Source organism: Phocoena phocoena, chromosome 1, assembly GCF_963924675.1.
Source record: "Phocoena phocoena chromosome 1, mPhoPho1.1, whole genome shotgun sequence".
Lineage (NCBI taxonomy): Eukaryota > Metazoa > Chordata > Mammalia > Artiodactyla > Phocoenidae > Phocoena > Phocoena phocoena.
In genome coordinates this window covers 168265977-168291024 of record NC_089219.1, presented here as the reverse complement: position 1 = coordinate 168291024, position 25048 = coordinate 168265977, and the positions used below count along the sequence as shown (strand labels likewise).

General features: G+C 36.3%; 1 protein-coding gene across 8 annotated transcripts in view; it reads left to right on the top strand.

Moving 5' to 3' along the window:
• Nucleotides 1-25048, top strand: part of MARK1 (microtubule affinity regulating kinase 1) — a 142362-nt gene that overhangs the window by 84668 nt on the left and 32646 nt on the right. For all 8 annotated transcript variants that reach the window (XM_065883718.1, XM_065883737.1, XM_065883728.1 and 5 more), the window contains 4 exons: nucleotides 9334-9382; nucleotides 10479-10544; nucleotides 14637-14707; nucleotides 20151-20207. In XM_065883718.1, the coding sequence (XP_065739790.1) occupies nucleotides 9334-9382; nucleotides 10479-10544; nucleotides 14637-14707; nucleotides 20151-20207 (243 nt within the window). The remainder of the gene's footprint in view (nucleotides 1-9333; nucleotides 9383-10478; nucleotides 10545-14636; nucleotides 14708-20150; nucleotides 20208-25048) is intronic.

The window sequence follows — 25048 nt, the reverse complement described above, 5'->3', positions numbered from 1 at the left end:
AGCTCTCCCCAGCTTCTCCCTGCTCTCCTCATCCCCTACTCCTCCAACTTCACTGACTTTCTTTCATCTGCTCCTATTCCTACTCTTTATTCTAGCTACCAGGCCTTTGCAGCTTTTCACCCCACCCTATGCATAATCCTTTGTCACTCCCTCTTCACTTAATTCTTACTCATTTCTCACATTTCAGCCTTAGAGTCATTTCTTCAGGGAAAGCTTCCTGTCTCAACAACAGTGTTAAATTCCCCTGCCCTTCTTAAAATTAAGCACTCATAACCAAGAATTATTTATAACCAATCACTTTAGTTTTTATTTGTTTTGGTTTGAGTAGTACTGTTTGGATTTTGCTTTTTTTTTTTTTTTTTGACCGCATCACGTGGCATGCAGGATCTTAGTTCCCCTACCAGGGATCGAACCTGTGTCCCCTGAAGTGGAAGCACGGATTCTTAACCTCGGATTGCCAGGGAAGTCCCTGCGTTTTGCTTTGGATTCTTGTATTCTGGCTCTGACTCTGAAGACCCGTTTTAATTGCTTGGTCTTTTTTGGCTGTAAAGCGTACATCTATTTCTGTATTCTCAAGAAAGTATATAATATTTTCTGAAATAAATATGGAAGAATTTTCTCTTGGAAATGGAGGAAGCTAGAAATCTTTAAATCACCTATGAATTTTAGACTAACTGTCTGGCTGTTTTAAAAATCATATTTGCATTTAGTTATTTTGAGTCATACTCCTGTTTTTTCTAAGTTCAGTTTGTTGATACAGTACACTAGTCTATTTTTAATTTTTGGATGGAGACTTCAAAACATCTTTCCCATTTTAAAAACTTGCTTTCTCATGATATTTATTTATTGGACTAAAAGGTTTCATTTCTAATCTTTTTTTTTTTTTACAAGAGATGCAGTTGAAGTCCTGTGTGCCATTTCTTGGTTCTATTCCTGTATTTTTCTACCTAGAAATAACTACTATTCTGAATTTGGTCTTATTCCCATTTTTTTTTTAATTTCACATGTGTATCTGTACATGAAATACTATGTATTATTTATTTTTAAACTTTCTATTCTTCTGCAACTTGCTTTTTTCATTTAGCATTGTCTTACAGTTTTAGTCATGTTAGTCTATATAGTCTAGTTCATTTATTTTCACTATTATTATATGCCGTTGTACAAATAAGCCACAGTTTACCCATTTTCTTATTAATAGACATCTACTACACTTAGTTCATTTCTGTTAGTTGATATTTAGATTGTTCCTGTTGTTTTAGTGTTTCTTTTTTTTCCAGTTAGCTTTTTGGTTTTGCTGTTACAGACAATGCTGCAATGATTCTTATTATGTATATCTTTTTGTGAAGATGTATAGAAGAGTATATCTCTCCAAGTAGAATAAGGTTGAAGGGCATGCATATCCTCAACTGTATTAAATAGTGTCAAATTGCTCTTCAAAGTGGCTGCATCAATTTCTACTTCTGCTAACATTGTATGTGATTTACTTTTGCTTCACATTCTTGTCAGCACTTTATATTATCAGATTTATTAATTTTTGCCAACCTTATAGAAGCAAAATGGCATCTTGTTTTAATTTCCATGATTTCTTTATAGTGAGATTGGACATCTTTTCAAATTTAATCTATTTTATGTTTAGTATCTTCTCTCTGAAATTATTTGATTTGGTATCTCAAACAATTTTATTTACTTAGCACCAACTTGAGCCCAGCGTTGTACAAGGCCTTGGGAAAGACTCTAGTACTATAAACTTGGTACCAGTTCATAAGAAATAAGAATCTTACAATTCATATACGAAGACAAATTTTGGCAAAGTGGCACAGCCTATTATTTTGCAATGAATAACTGACTATAAGTTGTCAAGTTTGGAAGTAATACTAAACAATCATTTTTTTAGGTAGAAATCATCACTATATATAAATTTAATTATGTTCAGATTTCTTTTTCTGAACTGCTGTTTCATGGGAAGAACTTAAGAAATTAGCCTAAGTTGTTATACTGGTACTAGCAATAACTTTATAAAATATTTTGGTGTCCCAATACGATGTCTCAAGTAAAGGAGGAGTGAAATGGTAATCCCAGAAATTGAAAAGCTGAGAGTTTAATCTATAAGATTCTGTTAGTATAGCTCCATGACTGGCGTCTCCGAGACAAAGTCTAGACAAGGTCCTCACTGTCTCTTGGAGCTGAACGTCACCTGCAGGGTACAGCACAGCACCCACACTCCACATTAATAGGCCAGTAAACTGCTGTTGAAGATATAGGTCGAATTTTTACAGAGTTTACGGTGAAGGTAAAGAAGGCCTTCTGCCCCTCCTCAAACCCAAATCAGAGCAAAGTACTTGAAAGGCCAAAAAAGGTTGTGTTAAAAGACACAAACAAACGTCACCCTCTTTTTATGAGCTCAGTCTACTATGACTTTGATGACAGCCTGGAAGAGCTGTCCTGGGGGGAACAAGCTTGACCACAGCCTTTGTCAAGCTCTCCGTGGCCACAGAGTTGTTCCCCATCTGCCTCAAGATCAAGGAAGTAGTGAAGAAGTCCTGTGACACTGATGAGTCCAAGGGCAGCATGGTGAGCAGGGCTGGTAGAGAGAGGATGATAGGTGTTCGGCCCCTGACTGTGCTGCTTTGAGAGTAAATAGAATGGGGATTGTCTAAGCCATGTCCACTTGACTGCTTCTAAATAGAACAGAGTTTTCCACCATCAAAAAAGGGTAATAGTAGGCAGAAGGAATGGAAGAGGTAGGAAGGAACAGAGTAGTTGAGAGAAGAAATAATTAAGGCAAATATGTATTGATTAACACTAATGGAGTTTGCCTAATCCTGACCCTAAGCTCTAACCAGGAAGGACTGAACTGGAAAGTAAATACCTGTCCACAGAATTGAGGATTGTTCACTAACTTCAATTATCTAGAACAAAGCCAAGAACCGAGGAGAAAACAATAGAGGCCTCTGAACAACTAGAACAGCTGTCACAAAGTCCAAACAGTGAAGTCCCTGCCATTTAGTCATAGAAGACCCATCTCAAGCCTTCTCTCCACACTTAACTTCTTTAATTCAACAATCTTAGCAAACTATGGCCTTAATTTTCAGCTGACAGCAAAATTGAAACAGTAGTTTGAAAGGCATTAGTGAATTCAGAGCCCTCCTGCTAAATTTGGATATGCTAGGAACATCATGATGTCAAGTTTAAAAATGAGAAAGGAGGGCTTCCCTGGTGGCGCAGTGGTTGGGAATCTGCCTGCTAATGCAGGGGACACGGGTTTGAGCCCTGTTCTGGGAAGATCCCACATGCTGCAGAGCAACTGGGCCCGTGAGCCACAACTACTGAGCCTGTGCTCCGCAACAAGAGAGGCCCCGATAGCAAGAGGCCCGCACACTGTGATGAAGAGTGGCCCCCGCTTGCCACAGCTAGAGAAAGCCCTCGCACAGAAACGAAGACGCAACACAGCCCCAAAATAAATAAATGAATAAATAAATATAAAAAGGAGAAAGGAAAAAATAGGACTAAAAATTAGAATCAGGAACTAAGATAGTAGTGTGGGCCTATTTAATATGTTCACAAACTTCTGTTTTCCTTACTTGTGTCTGGATGTACAATGCATACAATAATTGACTTTTTTTTTTTTTTTTTTTTTTTACAACAACTCTCCATCTCAGGGTAAACTTCTTATCTTGATCTAAATGTTCAGCTCTCCTTTCTCCCTCACCTCTTTCCCCCTCTCCTAAGGAAGAGTAAGCACAGATAAGGTTGGCATCCTTGCTGGTAAAGGTCTCTTCTAGGTGAAAAGACCAAATATGTATAAGGAGCTCACTGTCTCTCCCTCTTCTGCTCCCTTTGACTCAGCGGGCTAGTGCAGAAGACTTTGACATTAGTCCAGTCTCTTTCCTCTGTACAACCAACTAGAACATTAGAGTTTAGGAAGAAGTTATGGGGAGTCAAGAAGAGGAAGAAACATCATAGCGCTTTACTGAATCCACGTGCTAGTACTATTCAGTTGGCCCCGATTTTCTAGATTTAGAACGTTAATGACAAACCTGGCTGACAGTTCAAGTGTTTCCTTGGGAGTAAGGGTGATTGACGGGGCAGAATTCTGGCATTTCATTGTCCCGAATCAATATACCACTTAAAACCCCCTCACCACTTCTTCCATCGGCAACCACTCTTCCTCTTTCCACAACTGCTTGTCACTTTTAGCCAGCACACACTCAGCTTATACACACATTCATGACGTTGCTTGTTTTTATAGTTTTTTCTCACTCCTTGTCAAAATCTACTGAGGGATAAAATAGATAACCAACCAGGACCTGCTGTAGAGCACAGGGAACCATACTCAATATCTTGTAATAACCTATAATGGAAAAGAATCTAAAAAAGAATATATGTGTATATATATGTATGTGTGTGCGTATAACTGAATCACTTTGCTGTACACCTGAAACTAATACAACATTGTAAATCAACTATATCTCAATAAAAAAAATTTTTTTAAATGCTGAAGGAGAGGAAACTATGGATAGAACAATGTATTCAAGACATTGAGATGTAGGAACCCGATGACTGTATATTATTGTGTTAACTGGAATAAGAAAGTCCTTTCTGATGAGAATGGGGTGGTATTTCCCTGGCTTCATCTCCAGGTGGAAGTGGAGCGGCCTTCTGTTCAGGTACGGTTTTTGTTAAGTGCCCCACTCTTCACAGGACAATTTTAACACTGTTCCCCAGCTCATCTCGGTTCTCCATAGAACAAAAGAGCTACTTTCTAGACTCCTCCAGTCAAAGACTAAATTCACGAATTCAGTACCACTCAATCAAGTAAAGAAACAAAAGACAGTGTTATAGGGGAATGCCTGAAGGATGTGTAGCTGTCCGTTCCTTTAGATTACTTATTCTCAAACATGGAGCTGCCAGTATGTTTTAATTAGTGATCAGATATGTCTCAACCAGTTTGCTTCTAAGAATAAACTACTGAACTGGCCGATAACGTCATAAAAATTAACAAGAGTAAATTCAAGATTACCTATGTGACAATTTTGTTCTCACTCTGTTGCAATTTGATGTTCTTTCTTGAGACAGAAGAGAAAGAAGATAGAATGAAGGAGCCAGTGTGGCATACTCATGCTACAACTTAATGGGCCACACTTCCTGGAGGTACCTATGCCAGTTACAAAGTAAGGCAGAAGCCCTCTTCCACGGGGCCGTAAGGACTGGTAATCGAAAAAGTAGGTTAGAGTGAGGAATTATTAAAAATTATATAAGCATTTAACATTTAAATTGAGTACATAAATATACATTCATCAACCAGTCCTTTCATTTAGGTGCAAAGCTTTATTTATTTTTTTTTTTTCTCTTTTAAGTTTGGGTCTACTGATTGGCTTTGTTTATCTTGTACAAGTCATACTCATAAACCCATGTTTGCTGCTATTTCTAATTGGTTTCTTATTTTAATTAACGGAGAATTTAAAGACTCCCGGGAAGTGATCTGAGAGCAGAATCCTAGATTTTCTTTTAATCTTTTACAGTCTTCTTGCCCACACCTAACAGGACAGCAATCTCTTTAACAGCTCTTATCTAGTATTTAGAAAGTATTCAATTTGGTTTGTTTTGTTAAACAGCATACTTGTCCTTCACTGGTTTATGTAAATTTAATCTTGTTGGACAGACCTTAAGGCAACCCCAGTGATCCCTGCTTTCTGGTGTTCACACCTTTGTATGATCACTTCCCTTTGAGTGTGAGCAGGATCTGTGCCTGGTTTCTAACCAGTAGAATTAGGAAAAGGTGATGAGAGTTCACTCTCACGATCACATTATGTTAATATAAGACTGTCCTGCTAGCCAACTTTCTCTAGAGATTATCCTTGCTGGCTCGATAAACTAAACTGCTGTGTTGGAGAAGCTTACTTGGCAAGACCTGTGAGCAGTCTCTGAGAGGTCAGGGCAGCCTCCAGGAGAGCCAGCAAGAAACCAGGGTCCTCAGCCCTAGGGCTGTAAGGAAATGAATTCTGCCCACAGCCTGGGTCAGCTTGAAAGTAGGTTCTTCCCTGGTCGAGCCTCTAGGTGAGAGTGCAGCCTGGACAGCGCCTTGGTGGCAGCCTTGTGAGACCCCCCAGCAGAGGACCCAGTTAAGCCGTGACCACAGTGCACAGTGAATACTGACACACAGAAGCAGTGAGATAATAAATGTGTGTTGTTAGAAGTTGCTGGGGCGTGGTAATTTGTTACTTAGCAATAGAAAACTAATACATTAGTTGAATGATCTACTTGCAGTAACAACTGCAACTGACAGACATGTCTGAAATCTAAATAACCTTTGGTAAGCATGCTGCTTAACCGCGGAAGTGTCGGGGCACAGGAAGCACCTCGGACAGTGAGCATCGAGGGTGCACAAGTGTGCTCAGCAGGTTTTGCAGAGGCAATGCTGAGTGACAGTTGGTTTCATGGAGGCCAGTTACAAAGGCTTCTGTACTGTAGTGCTTGTGAATTGTGACTGTATAGTCACATCTAACAACTTAACAGATAAATAAAATTTTAATGAGAAAGTAACACTCAATGAAGAAAACAGAGGTAGTTCATTTACATGTAAGTATAGGAGAACAAGATTGTTACTGGGGACTTTTCTATTAGAAATACATAATACTACTACTTAGCCATAAAAAGGAATGAAATAACGCCATATGCAGCAACGTGGATGGACCTAGAGATTATCATACTTAAGTGATGTAAGTCAGAAAGAGAAAGACAAATGCCATATGATATCACCTATATGTGGAATCTAAAAATATGGCATAAGGAAACTTATCTACGAAACAGAAACCGACTCACAGGCATAGAGAACAGAATATGGATGCCAAGGGGGATGGCAGGTGTGGGGAGGGATGGAGTGGGAGTTTAGGATCAGCAGATGCAAATTATTATTTATAGAATGGATAAACAAAAAGGTCCTACTGTATAGCACAGGGAACTATATTCAACATCCTGTGATAAACCATAATGGAAAAGAATATGAAAAATAATGTGTGTATATGTATAACTATCACTTTGCTGTACAGCAGAAATTAACACAGCATTGTAAATCAGCTATACTTTAATAAATTTTTTAAAAAGAAATACATAATAGTGATAATACTAATGAATGCAAATGAAACTTACAATAATGCTACTCATATTAATAATAGGTCCAATAACTTTAAAATCTATATAGGACAGCAAAACCAAAATAGGGACTATCTGTATTTATTTTTTATAATACATTCCTGGGGTGCAGAGTGGAGATTCAGGAAAAAAAAGTCAATATTTTTAAACAATAAAGTTTAACATTTTAAAAAATTACTTTAGTTACAAATAGGTATATTTCTTATAAAATATTTTAAATGTTTAAATGGACTGTTTTATTACTCAGTGCTTATAAAATGGGTTTATGAAAGCCATGGAAAAATAAGAGGCAGGCATAATATATGACTTGTTTTTCTGGAGAAAAAAATTCTGCTTATAGTAGAACCTAGGATCATCAGATTTGTGAGTTATATAAGTTTTATGTGCTCATATTATGTGTGAATTTTATCTGCTAATGTGCCATAATAAGGAAAAAAAAGTTGAAACCAGAAGTACAGATTCTCTGAAAATCTAAACTACAGAGTCTACCTCTGCTGTCAGCCCAAGGAATCCGTGGGCAGAGGTCAGCTGATGCGGTGCCCCCTTACTTCCTCTTTGGTTTTCTCAGGGAAGTGAGGGCCTTATTTTTAGGGGGGTTGTCAGGTAAGCAGAGTGAGGAGACCCAGGTGGTGTCAGAAACCAAGATAAAAACCCTGAGTGCATTCTGAGGGGACTACCCACCAGGAATACAGGAGACCCCAAAGAGCTCTGCCCCTGCTGCCAATCGTGAGAAACGTCGGGTATTGGTGGCATCCCCTCTGTCTTGGTATAGGAGGTCCCCTCAATCCTCCCTCTGAATATTCACAGGAGTAAGATTCCACACTCCCCTCTGCTGACCTGAGGCCACCCAGCTCACACCAAGGCCCTTACCCCTCTGAGACCCCTGAGGAGGAAGTGAGGGTATGTGACTTCCGGCTCCCTCTGCCCAGGGCCTCCAGGGCTGCTCATGGGAAGGACATATTCTCTGACATCGCTAACTAGAATCTACGTGGTATTTGATGAGTATTCCATGCTTACTGCTGTCCACTGGCATCTGGTATTGTTGAGGTTTGGAAAGAGTTTGGAAAACGAATAACTGATTTAGAAATAGTCAAATGATCTGAACAGAGGTCTCATCAGAGAAAGTATATAGATGGCAGATAAGCACATAAAAAGGTGATCAACACCATACATTATTAGGAGTTGCAAATTAAAACAACAGATAGGGGCTTCCCTGGTGGCGCAGTGGTTGAGAGTCTGCCTGCTAATGCAGGGGACACGGGTTCAAGCCCTGGTCTGGGAAGATCCCACATGCCGCGGAGCAACTAGGCCCGTGAGCCACAACTACTGAGCCTGCGCGTCTGGAGCCTGTGCTCCGCAACAAGAGAGGCTGCGATAGTGAGAGGCCTGCGCACCGCGATGAAGAGTGGCCCCCGCTTGTCACAGCTAGAGAAAGCCCTCGCACAGAAACGAAGACCCAACACAGCCAAAAATAAATAAATTAAAAAAAAAACAAAAACAGATACCACTACACACCTGTTAGAATGGTGAAAATCCAAAACACTGACAACACCAAGTGCTGACAGGGATGTGGAACAACAGGAACTCTCATTGCTGGTGGGAATACAAAATGGTACAGCCACTTTGCAAGGTAGTTTGGTGGTTTCTTATAAAACTAAACATACTCTACTATACCATCCAGCAATCATGCTCCTTGGTATTTACCCAAGTGAATTGAAAACTTATGTCCACACAGAAACTTACACATGGTTTGTACAGCTTTATTCATAATTGCTTATAGTCTGATCAACCAGTAGAGGTGATTAAAGAGTCAGGCCCCCCAAACCCCAAGGAAGGTTTTTTTTTGATAAAAATCATGTGAATGATCATTTAGTTTCATTCCCACAGTGTTTTTCTTTTATTCCTAGTAATGAGTATTGAAATAAATGTTTGTTTTACTGTATATGGTATATTCACATACACAAACACACACACACACACAGAACCATTTGAGTTCATTAGTTAAAATTGTCCTGGGAACCAAGTCTCAGCAAAATTAGAGTTGGGACTGTGAAGTAAATCTCTTATTTGACCAGAATCCTGTAGTGTCTTATAAGCAGATAAATGTCTTCAAATAGATGTTTTGATTGGTTCTCAGCTTGAGTGTTCTTTTTTAACAAAATTGTTTGGTTGTTTTAACAGTTGTTTCGGGAAGTACGAATAATGAAGATATTGAATCACCCTAACATAGGTATGAAATTTATGTATACAATTAACGATAAAGTGTTTTCCTTAATTTGAGGCTATTTGAAAGGATACAATTTTAAGGATGTTTTATATAAAATGAGGAAAAATGATAACCTCAGAAAGTGATACTTTGGGTAAAAATAGATTATAAAGAAGTTAACTGAAGGCTACAAATTGTAGTTTTCTACTACCTTTCTGTCTTCTGCTTGTCACTAAAATAATATATATGACTTGGAGTTAAAGCGTATGAATGATTTTTGTATCTCCTTACTAAATCTCTCTAAATAGAGATTGCATGCCATTTAGGTATTTATAAAAAATAATTCCAGATATTTTGATAATAGGCACTTGGGCTTGATCATAGTTTATAAGCAAAATAACTAGTTTGAATTTTAGAGAAAATAGAGTTGATTTCAGTTTTAGTGAATTTACTTCCGTAAGTTCTGTTTTTCCCCCATATTTACAAATAAGTTTATTGATTACATATATTATACAAAATCATTGGATTGTAAGAAGTAAAAAGCAATTCTTCTTTTAATCTGTTTATTTTTGAATCATGTGTTTCTTGCACATTAAAAAATCTTATGTTTATTAGAGACACTCATGCAGTTACTTGTGGTGTATAATTTCAACTATTTGTCAATACATAAGTCTCATAATTTAGTATTTTTTTAAGCAGAAACTTAAAATATCACATAATTATAAAATTTTTTGTTTCTGTACCAAAGATTATTTAACATTTTTTTGATAGGCTCATTATAATAATAGTGTCTTTTTAAGCTTTAATTAAAATTTTATTATTTTGATTTTAAGATTTTCTTTTTTTATTACCTTATTCTAATTAGAAAAGGAATTATTTTTTTAATCCCAGAAATTTAACTCTCTTTGGACCCAGCAGTTGGTTCCAAATCACTTCACAATAAATAGTTTTCTTCCATAGTCGTAATAACCCTTGAGAAAATTTTAAACTTTAAATTGTAATTAATAATTTTTAGTAAATACTCAAATTTTCCTTTAGTTTAGTGTTACCTTAAAGTTCCTTAAAGCATATTCAATATGTGCTCACAACCACAGAGTTATATCTCTACTTTCTTTTTCAGTAAAATTGTTTGAAGTTATTGAAACAGAGAAGACCCTCTATTTAGTCATGGAATACGCGAGTGGAGGTAAGGATGGAAGGGAATGAAAAGTTATCTTTGATGAGACATATAGAATTATTTATACCAGTCATTAACATTCATGTCTTTTTTGATGTTAATGAATCTGTAGTTTCATAAAATGCCTTTAAATGGTATCTTAAGGAAAATTCAGTGTTTAGTTTCAAGACCTATTGATCCTACATTTAAAAGTAGGATTTTGGCTTATTTAAAAATTACTTAGGGACATTTTTCAAAACTCTAAATTTGCATTGTTATCTATGAATGTTTCAATTCTTATCTAAATAATGTAATATATAATAATATTAGTAGTAGTAGAAGCTCTTGGCTATTAACAGGAAATCTCAAATTCAGAATGTATTTAATAAAGTTTAGAGTAAAAGCATGTTCTAGGTCACATGTTTATTTCACTGATTGTTCATATATGACAGATTCTCCATATATATACATTTTCAAGAAATCCATAAAATGTTTCAATTTAAACAAGTATTTATATATTTTATAAGTTAGGAGACTGAGTTGATGGGGAAATAGTAAGATACATTTCTAGTAGAATATAATATTGGGCTGGCCAAAATTTCATTCAGGTTCTTTGGGAAGATGTTATGAAAATCCCGAATGAACTTTTTGGCCAAGCCAATGTATATTCTGACTATATAGTGTTCAAAATAGGAATGATTTTTAAACACTGATATATAATAGAAAATCCTTTTCATATACTTTCCCTCAAATGAGAGATATATTGGCTCAGATTCACTGTTCTTTTAGGCATAAAACTTCACCTTCTCAGAAACAGGTTTAAAATTTATGGAATTAAATCATTTAATAAGTAAAATGAGGATACTTGAAGGTTTTAAGGGCTCAGAGACTTTAAGCAATTGAAGCAGAGAGAGGACAGCAGAAATTATTTAAACCTCTTTGGCTAGTCACCTTTTTTCGCTAAGCAATTGAAAAACTTAGCGTCGAATTTAGTTTTGAGTTCTTTTAGCTAATAAAGTGTATAGATTTTTGTGATGATTCAGATTTTCTGTAACGAGAATGAAGATGATTTATTTTAGTCTATAGCATCTAGGCTATGTATTTTTTTTTTTTTTTTTTTTTTTTTTTTATGCGTTACGCGGGCCTCTCACTGTTGTGGCCTCTCCCGTTGCGGAGCACAGGCTCCGGACGCGCAGGCTCAGCGGCCACGGCTCATGGGCCCAGCCGCTCCGCGGCATGTGGGATCTTCCCGGACCGGGGCACGAACCCGTGTCCCCTGCATCGGCAGGCGGACTCTCAACCACTGCGCCGCCAGGGAAGCCCTAGGCTATGTATTTTTATACCCTTTCAGATTTCTAAAAAATTTTACGACAAATATTAAACGGATTTTAATTGCTTTTTCAGTTTTTTATGTAGATTGACAGTTTTAAAAGGTTTAGTTTTTTGCGTAGCTTTTTTTCGTCATGAAGATATGTCATTGTAGGTTTTTTACTTAACCTGGAAACCTACATCATTAATGTTTTTTATTATTATAGGATTTTAAGAAATATTAATACAGCCATGCAAATTTGCATAAAATGTTAATCTATAATAAAATTAATGAACCTACAAATACCACATAATGAAACTTTCTCTACTTTTCTATCCTGTAGTTAGATCTGTGTATCAGTTCATCATTGTTGAAACCCTGAGTGTTTATCCAGTTAGACTTTTTTTTTTTTTAGCGATCTAAAGTCTAGAGAGTGGGGCTAAACATGTTTTGGTATGAGAAATTATAGACAGCTAAAGATCTGTGGGCATTGTTCTCTTTTTATGAAGGTCTGCCACAAGGCTGTGTTAATGTGCTTTAACGATTAATGGTAAGTGCAGTCAACTCTTTATTGGTGCTGATGAAGGGGAGCAATGGCTCGAGTAATAGACAGCACGTAGGGTCCTCACTGCTCTCCTTCAGTAGCATTGGGAGGGGCAGAAGGGTCTAGTCACGTGTAGAGAGGTGTGTACTGGAGCTCAGCCAGTGGCCCCTTATTCATTTCTGAATCCTAGGGTTAGGTGTTCTTTGAGTCTTGCCAGTCAGTGATCCTGTAACAAACCATCTTGGTTCTGTAGCAGTAAATCTAGAATCATCCTCTTGCCTTTTTAATCTATAAATGGCAAGGTGACTCTAGAGAATAAAACGCTTAATATTTTTCCTCTGAAATTTCTAGATATTTTAGGATTGAATCTGACATGCACACGAGAATCCTAGCATGAACAAGGTTGAGTCAGACAACTGCCTCTTTGCCAGAAGTACATCTATTGATCCTGGTTCACTAATGGGGCGAAAGATCTTCAGTGATTAGAAGGGCAGGGAACTCCTTTATGATTTTGAACCATGTTTCGTTCAAAGGAGCCTATTAAAAGTAGGCGTCAGGACTGCTTTGGAATAGTGTGTTTATACCTTCTTTTGCTCATGCAGACATTTATTAAATGTTTACTGTGTACTAAGTGGTATTCTAGGTGCTAGGAACACATGGGTGAGCAAAGACAAGGTCCCTGCCCTCAAAAAGATTACGTTCTAGTTGGGGAAGCAAATCATAAACAAATAATATATAATCAGTAAAGGACTGAATCACGTAAACATCTGGGGGGTGTGAGCGTTCCAGGCAGAACTTAAGAGTAGTCCAAATTTTTGAACTCCTGCCGTATATCTTTCCCCGCCTAAACTCACATATCTAGAATTAACTGCTATGATGGGTCAACTAGAGCATCTGTTCATTTCTCTGTTTTCATCATCCCATTTAATCATTTAAGTATGCTTGATATAATATGCTAACATTGTAGATTTATTAGTTTCATCTGACATACATCGTTACATATTTGATTTTTAACATTTTACTTATGTCCTAGGATTGATACTGCATATATGTATATGTAATATATCTGTATACCTAGATACAAATATATAATTTATTGAGTGCTTACTATATGCCAGTCTCACTGTGCTAATAAGCACGTGCATTATTTCATTTAATCCTCACAACACCCATGTGAAATAGGTAATAGGGAGAAACAGGGTCTAAACGAAGTTAAGAAATCTTCCTAATGTCTCCCAATAGCTACTTAGGGCTAAATAAGGATTCATATTAAAATTGGTCTGATTCTAAAACCTGAGTTTTTAAGCACTTTGCTGTACTTTACAAGAGCTCTTTAAGCCACTTTATGAGTTTTTAATATACATGTATATATCTATGTGGTACAAATTATAAGGATATAAAAATTTTATCCCTTACACTGAGATATTTTATTTTTGATAATGTAACTAAATATTAGTTGGTTTATTATTATTATTGATTGGAGAAAAATGAAAAAAACATACAGACATGTAAAGTAAAAGATCTATTAGAACATTTTTACGGTTTCTAGTATCTTTAAATTATTTCAACAAATATGTATTGTCTATCCACTTTGTGTTCTGTCATGCGGATGGGGATACAGGTAAAGTATGGGTATGATGACAGCATTCAAGGAGTTTGCAGCTCACCTGGGGTAATAGGAGATGCACACGAGGATGATTTCATTCTGTATAATAAGTAGTTAAATACCAATGCAGATGAAATGAGTACTGTGAGAATGAGTGTAATCAGTGTAGGAAGGAAAAGAAAGAAATCAGTGTGGATGGAGGTAGAGAGATGGAATTTGACCAAGTCTCTATGACTAGTGGACTTTAAGAGAGTGAGCCGACATAATATGACTTCTGTTATTTTATTTGAAATGTAGGCCCCAAATACAAAGCCAAATGTAATTTTTGATTGCCCATGCTGTGGCTTCCCTTTATTAGGATGGATAATAAAGAGTTGACTGTATTTTTACATAATACTTGAAAGCAGAAAGTAAGTTCTCTTATGTTTTTTATGACTTTTTATTAAAAGAGTTTTGTTGAATCATAAGCCTCTACCCATATTCAATTTTACATGTATTTTTTCCTTTTTTCCTATTCATGTAATAGTTGTGATTTATATAGTACTATCAGAAAAGTGTGGGCCAAAAGCTTCTTTAAAAACAAGGCAAAAACTTGACATTGCATATATTGTTAACTGAAAAATCTATGTATATTTTACTGCCTGCTTTACCTTTCTGATTCAGGTGAAGTATTTGATTACTTAGTTGCCCATGGAAGAATGAAAGAAAAAGAGGCCCGTGCAAAATTTAGGCAGGTATGGAAAGTAGTTTTCAACTTTGTTTTGCTGATATTTTTAGTGATGTACAATGGACAGTATCACAAACTGGAATTCAGAGTACATGGTACTTTAAAAAGAAAAATTCCTGCTTCCTTACACGTTTTAAGAATGGAAAACTGAAAAAGAAATTTGTTCTTCCTGAATTTAAATTTAAAATAGTTGCCATTGGTTATTTCTAGTTCATCATAAATAGTAAAATGTTTATAGGTGAGATTCTTATTAATAACTCTTTGAGAGTCTTGGAAATACAGACTAGAGTGAGATAGAAAGTAAATACTTAAACTTTTATCCAGTAATTATTATCAAGTATTATTAGCTTTATGTGTACAGTATAAATGTGTACTGTTTAAAGAGGTTTTTGTATTTTTTAAATAATTAAAGATGTCTTAGTTTTGGAACTCATATTTTTGTAGACTTAAAGACTATGATCAATTTTATTTAGTCAAGTAGGGAAGGAACCTTGCCAGTGTGAAGAATGTGGTAAGATATTGATATTTCCAGGTCAACTTGAATATGATTTGTTACAGAAATGATAAAATAAGAAAAAGCAATTTAAGTTCATCTAAGATTGTTTTTAATGTTTAGGAATGAAGTATTTAAGATTATCATACTTTATAAATTACTGTAGAAATGACAATTAATAAATTGTAAATTGTCCACAAAATTTACTGAAGTAAAGTTTCAACAGACAACTTACCATATCCCAAACTTTACCTAAGTGAATTTAAAATATTCGTTCAAAAATAGTTCAGGGCTTCCCTGGTGGTGCAGTGGTTGAGAGTCCGCCTGCCGATGCAGGGGACGCTGGTTTGTGCCCCGGTCCGGGAAGATCCCACATGCCGCAGAGCGGCTGGGCCCGTGAGCCATGGCCGCTGAGCCTGCTTGTCCGGAGCCTGTGCTCCACAACGGGAGAGGCCCCAACAGTGAGAGGCCCGCGTACCGCAAAAAAAAAAAAAAAAAAGTTCAGTATCTCTTCTGTAAACATTATTCTACAGTTAAAGGGATCCTGTAATCAATAAGGTTGGGAAACACGGACTACTGATGTGAAATCTTCCTCTGTGAGATTTGACATATATGTTAACATATAAACAATTGGAGAAGTCCTGAAGAAGATGGGAGGAAAAAAACCTGTTCAACTTTTTTTTTTTGACGTAGCATTCTGCATATCGATCGTGGAGTGAGTTTATTTTGTGAAACCTCTATTATTAATATCTCACAGAATCACTATTTGGAACAATATACATGAAATACTTTAGACCAAAGATAAACATAGCCCTTATATTTAGGATAGATTCCTAAGAGCATTTGACTTAAAATAGCTGAATCTAAAGACAACTGGTAATGAGGAAGCAGCATTGAGAAATTGAATGGTATTCAGCTACATATTGTTAAATTCTTTTCTACTGTGGAATGGAAGTCCATGCTTACTTAAGTAAAGAGCTACAATCATCACTTTAAATATCATCGTTCTTTCCATCTCAGTCACACTAGTTTTAGTAGCCTATCAGGAAGAAAATTCCAATGGACATTAAATATTTCCATTGGGATTTTAATATATATTTCAAGGACTGTCACTACTCACTCTTATTCTTTTTAGTCAGTTGGTTTTATTTATTTATTTAAAACATACTGTGGTCAGAAATTGTACTGGGTACTATATGGAATTAGAGAAGGTGCTGTTTTAAAGAGCTTACTCATCTCTACTGATGGGTGGGAGCAGGATAGCAGGCTGGGACACAGATATTTTTCATAAAGATCCAAACAATTATTAATTGGCTCTTTTTTAAAATAAAGTCTGGATTACTTTGAAATCAAATCAGAGATTGAGTGTTAAATGAATGCTATTTAAAATGTAAAACAGTGGCAATTTAAAAAATAATTATCTATTTATTATAAATATTAAACATATTAACTATCTGTATGTGTTCCCCCCAAATTAAATAGGTAACCAACTCACATTTTTAAAAACCAGGGACACACACACAATTTTATAGTTATTTGGCAAAAAGTTATATTTGTTTTTCAATTTATTTTTGCTAAGTTTATTTTTCTTTATAGGTGTAATTAAAACTCGAATAAATGTGTATTTACTTTTATTTTTATTTGCTCTGTATTTCATAAAATTACTTTAAAAACTTTAACAGTGAAAGGGAATGTACTGTATTAGTAAGGATATGTCCTTGACCCTACCATTAAATATAGCAGAGACACTAGGACAGTTCAAGACCAATTTAGCAGTCATTGCCCATACAATGCCGCTGCCTTCCTTAAGATTTGAGGGCCTGCAAGAGAAATCATAATATTGACTAAACCCTTCCAGTATCAAGGCTACTACTTAAAGCTTGGGAATTCCTGACCCACGTATAAATAATTGCAAAGCATCCTCCCCCCACAATTGCACCTCCTGGCAAAACATTGACATGTCTGGTCTTAAGGTCAGTGCAGGACTGATGGTCAATCATGTTTTCAAGATCCATAACAAAAGGATTGTAGGGAAGTTTCTGCATCCTATTTGTGGAGGTACAGAATGTTTTGAGATGGGAGGGTCTGACCATAGACTAATGCAGTAAAACTTGGGCTTGTGCATGGGGGTTCTTGCAGCGAGCGAGTCAGAAGCCAGAGCTTCTTTTATGGCAGGAATTGTACCCTGCTAGATAAGTGTGACGATATTATAAATTATCTTTCCCTTCTTAAGTCTTTAAGACTCAGGAGATTTTTATTCTAGAAGTGCCTATAGAACTGCTTTCATAGAAACTATCTTGTCTAATGTGAAGTGCATGTTTGGTAACCAAATCATTATCTGTAGCATGCCTTCTTCACTGTATCAAGAGAAGGGGACTTGAAGAAGATAACATTATCAGCAAAGTTCTGTCATCTGTGACGCAAAAATAGCGTTATAGTATGAACATCCTATAGCCTATATAGTATGTTCAATAAGATGTATTAATATTTACATATAAATGTATGTCTCTCTTAATTACATGGTAAAAATTGGATATTAGAATTTTGAAGCATATTGCTTAAGAAAACTAATACTACATGTATTCATTGTAGGATTCTGCTGTATTTGGAGGACTCACACCTCAAATTGATTATAATCATTCACAATTGTTTTGCTCAAACACAGTTCATGGTAGTACCTGCTTAGTTTGGAATTCAGAGACTTTTACCAACTTGTCTATCAGGATTTAACTCCCAGTATTACCATTTTCCCACCTACTTTTCAAATACATTGTGTTGCCTCAACATCAGTGCAGGGCTTCCCTGGTGGCTCAGTAGTTGAGAATCCGCCTGCCAATGCAGGGAACACAGGTTCGAGCCCTGGCCCGGGAAGATCCCACATGCCGTGGAGCAATTAAACCTGTGTTCCACAACTACTGAGCCCATATGCCACAACTACTGAAGCCTGCATGCCTAGAGCCCGTGCTCCGCAACAAGAGAAGCCACCGCAATGAGAAGCCTGCACACCGCAACGAAGAGTAGCCCCCATGCTCGCCACAACCAGAGAAAGCCCACACGCAGCAGTGAAGACCCAATGCAGCCAAAAATTAAAAAAAAACAATCAGTGCATTTTACCACCTCACCTCCTACATCCCCATCCCCAAACATCCACGTTTTAAAATTTTACTATCCTTCATGGAGGGCTTAGATCAATTATCACCTAGTAACTGAGATTATTCTTTATCTTTTATGATTCCCTCACTTCTTTGTACCTCGGCTTCTATGATTCTACTTTGTAGTATGTATAGTTACTCATAAACATGTTTTTTCCTCCTAATCAGACTGTAAGCTCCTGAAAGGCAGCGTGCATGTAGGGTGCGTGAACACATTTTTGTATTCCCCCAGCAACTAGCACATTTCCTTGCACATAGCAGGCACTCAATAAACTGACCGTTGAATCAAAATGAATTTAATTGAATTACATCTTACTCACTGTGTGTTGATTTTGTTTTGAATTTATGTCTTCTCTGTCTTTGAACCATTATAATATACATTAAAATAATTTTATAATACTGAAATACCAGTTTCACTTGTACTACTTGGAAGTTTTTTTTTTTTCTAACCAGTATCCTATTAGCATGGTGATACTTCACATCACCTTTACACTTTCAAAATTTTCATTTCTGGGGCTTCCCTGGTGGCGCAGCGGTTGAGAGTCCACCTGCCGATGCAGGGGGCGCAGGTTCATGCCCCGGTCCGGGAAGATCCCACATGCCGCGGAGCGGCTGGGCCCGTGAGCCATGGCCGCTGAGCCTGCGTGTCCGGAGCCTGTGCTCCGCAGCCGGAGAGGCCACAGCGGTGAGAGGCCCGTGTACCGAAAAAAAAAAAAAAAATTTCATTTCTGTCCCCATTTGTTAATGCCTAACCAATATTCAACATCCAAACTGTGTTTACGTTTAACTGAATCCACAGAATTGAATGTTCTGCTGTGCATTAAAATGGCCCTCCTGTACATCAGATACACTTATATGTACAAAGTAACGCTTAGTTGATTGCTATCAGATTGTTTCCTTTGCTGTATTTTATGTAATAAAGCGTATAACTATCATAGAATTGCTTATAACCTATTTCTCATTGGTATCTTTGGCCCTTAAACCATTGGGTTCTTTCCTGTTTAGCACTCGTCCCCGAAGAGCCCTATGTAATGGTTGAAAATTAAGATGGTGTACAAAATCTAGTTACTTAAACCATTGGGTTCTTTCCTGTTTAGCACTCATCCCCGAAGAGCCCTATGTAATGATTAAAAATTAAGATGGTGTACAAAATCTAGTTACAAGGGTAGAATGCTTTGCCCAGCTGAATTAGTGGCAAGTTTAAGATTAGATTTCATTTTTACCTCTTTTCTTTTGATAATTAGGTTTCCTTTAAAGGCTCACAAATTTTTCCTTTGCTTTATACTATATGAAGAGACAAAAATAAGGTATTGCTAAACCCTGTTGATAAATTCTTAGTCAGTTGACCTCGCTGAAGAAACATGCCTTGAACACATTTAATATAATTCCTAAAATACAGTTTTGCATTTTGCACTTGAGCCAGCTATCTTGGAATGCTGATTCATGTGTGCCAGAATTCTTATTTCAACAGTGGGATAAACCATTTGACCAAAACTACAAAGTGTATACATTGTATCATGTGAACAGAAATATAACAACCCATAAAGAAATCTTCATGGACTCTGATAAATATTTTAGTGTATTTTAGCAAGAGAATACTACTTTTGCACGTTGTCCACATTTAAAAGTGAAAATTTCATAACTTTAATATGTATGGTTTTCTGAAATAAAGGAACAGTGAAATTGCTAAACGTAACTTTAAAATCCAAGTTAGTGATTTCTCTAAATTGGAATGATAATTGGGGGAAAATTGAGATGTTTTTACTATAATAATTTTGAATCTTTTATCCAAATATTTATTTCAGATTGTATCTGCTGTACAGTATTGTCATCAAAAGTGCATTGTTCACCGTGATCTTAAGGTAAGTGATTGGTTTTATTACAAAAATTTCTTAATTATTAACAGATATGTGATACTACTAGAGATGTCTTTTTGATTGCCTAATTGTGCCAGGCACTGTACAAGGAAATTAGTTTTTATTTAATTCTCACAGCAACTTTTTATAAAAGGTAGTATTTTCTTTCTTTTTTTTTTTTAATTGAAGTATAGTTGGTTTACAGTATTATGTTAGTTTCAGGTATACAGTGAAGTGATTCAGTTATATATATATTTTTCAGATTATTTTCCATTATAGGTTATTACAAGGTATTGAATATAGTTCCCTGTGCCATACAGTAAATCCTTATTGCTTATCTATTTTATGTAAAGTAGTATGTATCTATTAATCCCATACTCCTAATTTATTCCTCCCCTGCTTCCTTTCCCCTTTGGTAACCATAAGTTTGTTTTCTATGTCTGTGAGTCTGTTTCTGTTTTGTATATAGATTCATTTGTATTATTTTTTAGATTCCACATATAAATGATATTATGTAATATTTGTCTTTTTCTTTCTGACTTCACTTAGTATGATATTCTCTAGTCCATCCATGTTGCTGTAAATGGCATTATTTCATTCTTTTTTATGGCTGAGTAATATTCCATTGTGTGTATATACATACACACACACCACATCTTCTTAAGCCAATCATCTGTTGATAGGCACATGGTTTGTTTCCATGTCATAGCTATTGTAAGTAGTGCTGTTATGAACATTGGGGTGCATGAATCTTTTTGAATTGAGTTTTTATCTTTTCCAGATATATGCCCAGGAGTGGGATTGTTGGATCATATGGTAGCTCTATTTTTAGTTTTTTAAGGAATCTCCATATTCTTCTCCACAGTGGCTGCACCAACTTACATTCCCACCAACGGTGTGCAAGGGTTCCCTTTTCTCCACAGCCTTTCCAGCATTTAATATTTGTATACTTTTTGATGATAGCCATTCTGACCCATGTGAGGTGATACCTCATTGTGGTTTTGACTTGCATTTCTCTAATAATTAGTGACGTTGAGCATCTTTTCATGTGCCTGTTGGCCATCTGTATGTCTTCTTTGGAGAGATGACTATTTAGGTCTTCTGCCCATTTTTTTGTTTGATTTTTTTGATATTGAGTTGTGTGAGCTGTTTGTGTATTTTGAATATTAACCTCTTGTTGGTCATATCATTTGCAAGTATTTTCTCCTATTCCTTTGGTTGTCTTTTCATTTTGTTGATGGTTTCCTTTGCTGCGCAAAAACTTTATAAAGTTTGATTAGGTGCCATCTGTTTATTTTTTTTCTTTTATTTCTTTTGCCTTGAGGAATGAACTTAACCAGGAGGTGAAAGACCTATATGCTGAAAACTATAAAACATTGATAAAGGGAATTGAAGATGATTCAAAGAAATGGAAAGATATTCCATGCTTTTGGATTGGAAGAATTAATATTGTTAAAATGGCCACACTACCCAAAGCAATCTACAAATTTCATGTAATCCCTATCAAAATACCCATGACATTTTTCACAGAACTAGAACAAATAATCCTAAAATTTATATGGAACCACAAAAGTCCCAGAATTGCCAAAGCAATCCTGAGGATAAAGAACACAGCTGGAGGCATAACCCTCCCAGACTTCAGACAGTACTACAAAGCTACAGTAATCAAAACAGTATTGGTGTAAAAACAGATCAGTGGGACAGAATAGAGAGCCCAGGGAATTCCCTGGTGGTCCAGTGGTTAGGACTCAGAGCCTTCACTGCCAAGGGCCCGGGTTCGATCCCTGGCTGGGGAACTAAGATCCCACAAGCTGCGTGCGCGGCCAAAAAAAAAATAGAGAGCCCAGAAATAAACCCACATGTCTTCGATCAGTTAATCTATGAAAAAGACAAAGGAGGCAAGAATATACAGTGGAGAAAAGACAGTCTCTTTAGCAAGTGGTGTTGGGAAAGCTTGACAGCTGCATGTAAATCAATGAAATTAGACCACTCCCTCACACCCTCACAAAAATAAACTCAAAATGGTTTAAAGACCTAAATATAAGGCATAAAACTCCTAGAAGAGAACATAGGCAAAACATGCTCTGACATAAATCAGAGGAATGTCTTCTTCTTTTTTTTTAAAATAAATTTATTTATTTATTTATTTTTGGCTACATTAGGTCTTCCTTGCTGCATGCAGGCTTTCTTTAGTTGCGTCGAGTGGGGCTACTCTTCGTTTTGGTGCATGGGCTTCTCATTGCAGTGGCTTCTCTTGTTGTGGAGCGCAGGCTCTAGGTGCGTGGCCTCCAGTAATTGTGGCATGCGGGCTCAGTAGTTGTGGCACACGGACTTAGTTGCTCCACGGCATGTGGGATCATCCCAGACCAGGGCTCAAACCCATGTCCCGTGCATTGGCAAGTGGATTCTTAACCACTGTGCCGCTAGGGAAGCCCAGGAATGTTTTCTTAAAAGGCAGTATTTTCACTGAGGAAATGAAGAAAATGTGGATGAAAAGTTATCTAGCATTAAAGACTAGAGGATTTGATTGCATTAATTAGCTTCTTTTAATAACATAAATGAGGAACTTTGTCCCTAATTAAAAATGCCCGAGGCCGCATTCCATCAGAAGCAGGGTCAGGGCACAAATCCAGATTTGTCTGATGTAAGAGCCAGTGCTCATCCTCACATTAAAGTTCAAAGAAATCAGGAAAGTTTTAAATGTTTTTATGAATCTTGAATGCATATGATTAGTATAAACTAGCATACTTTGGAATAAGAAATATGTGATAGTCAGGAAATGTTTGTGGCAGTGAACATGGGAGCCATGTTTCATTTCATGGGGAAATGAAATCAGATGTCTGTTTAGGTGTTTGGCCTATTTTTTAATCTGGTTGTTCGTTGTTTTGTTATTGAGTTACATGAATTCCTTACATATTTTGAATATTAACCCCTTATCAGATATGTGGTTTGCTAGTATTTTCTCCCATTCTATAGGTTGTCTTTTCATTTTGTTGATGGTTTCCTTTGCTGTACAGAAGCTTTTTAGTTTGATGTAGTCTTACTTGTTTAATTTTGCTTTGGTTGCCTGAGCTTTTGATGTCTAATCCAAAAAGTTAATAATACTGTATTGAATACTGGAAGTTTGCTAAGAGGGATTTCAGGTGTTCCCATCACACTTATCAAAAAAAAAAAGGTAACTGTGAGGAAGTATGTAGCTTGACTTAAGTAATCATTTCACTGTTTGTATGTATATCAAATTATCATGTGTTATACCTTAAATATACATAATTTTTATTTTAAAAAATAAAATAATTTAAAAAAAGAAAGAATGGTTGGGACCAAATGGATTCTTTTCTTTTTGAACGAAGGTAGAAGATTCCTTGTCTAAGAAAGTTTTCTTTTTTTTTCCTTTTTCTCTATTTTTCCAAAGTTAACTTGCATGTTCCATACCTAGGAGGTCTTTTTTTTTTTCCAACTTCTTTTCCCATTGCCTCTGTCAATTACTAGCACTAGTTTGTGTTATATTTGAATACATTGTCCTAAACAGTTGTTGAAAGTCTCATCCTATATTTTGACTCCATTGTTCTGAGCTTACAGATTTTCTCCTGCTCCAAATATTTCTATTTCTGTTTCCTCCCTTAGCTATTTTAAGGGAAATCACTGCTTCAAAGAAAGAGAAAGAAGAGGGCTATTTATTTCCCTGCCTGTGTGTTTGACTCCTAGTTTGTCATCTCATTTCTTATATGGAAAATATCTGCAAAAAATCATGTTCATTACCCAGGAGTTTCCTGTATGCTCTTGGGAGGAAACCTCAAAACCCTCGCCATCTCTCCTCTTCTGAGGCAGCCTTGGGTACTTTGCTATCCATCCAGACATCTTCAGAGAGACTGGGAAAAGTCTAGCTTGCTCCAAGACAGCCTCAGAAATTTACAGTGACCAGGCCCTTACATCAGAACATCAGAGTAACCTGGTTTTGTCGCACAGTCCATAATGTTAAGATCTAATATAAATCTCCCAAATCTGTGTGCTGTTATAATATTTATGTAATAAGTGATACCACATTTTTTGCATATTTTTGGGTGTTAGATGTGTATTTTCTGAAACAAGATGAAAACAAATATCCCAAGGTAGTATTCCTTTAAAAAGGAAAAGGAGGAAGTAGGCGAGGGAAGAGCTATATGATGGGCAAAGTGCTTGGGTCTGCTGACTGTTGGACCCTCCAGTGGTATAAACTGTAGAGAACTCTGATTTTCATTTTAGTCAAATTTTACTCCTTTTTGTAACCTGATAAAACACATCTACAAACTAAGCTATAACTTCATTGGTCTGTCAATTGTAACAGAGTTTGAAACAAAACATGTGCAAAAGCAAATCCTTTATTGAATTGCTTGCATTTATAAAAGGTACATTTAAATTTTTTCATTGAATGATTCTGATTTAGGAAGATTTTAGAAAACCGACATTTTAAAACATGGGAGAAATCACTTCTTTCTACCATAATAAACCCCTAGAAGAGAATCTAGTTTTAGAAAAGCAAAAGGAGGCTTAAAACAGATAAGATCCAATGGAGGCTGTGTTGTTTTTCTTTTACTGAGAAAAGAACTTTGTTGAGGATGCATTTTGCAAGAAAGGACAAGGAATCAATTCAGTAGTCATAGAACCCCTGACTGGGAGTTAGTTTAAATATATGCTTGAGGCTTGCATTAACCAGTGATACTCTATTAAACAGCATATTTGGGTAAATTTGTTGGTTTAAGCCCAAGATGGATTAGTGTTATGTTGACTTACATTCTTTAGAATAGGTCATATTAAGGTGCAATTCCAGGATGTTTCTTACCATGAGGAAAAAAATTAGGTTTAAAATG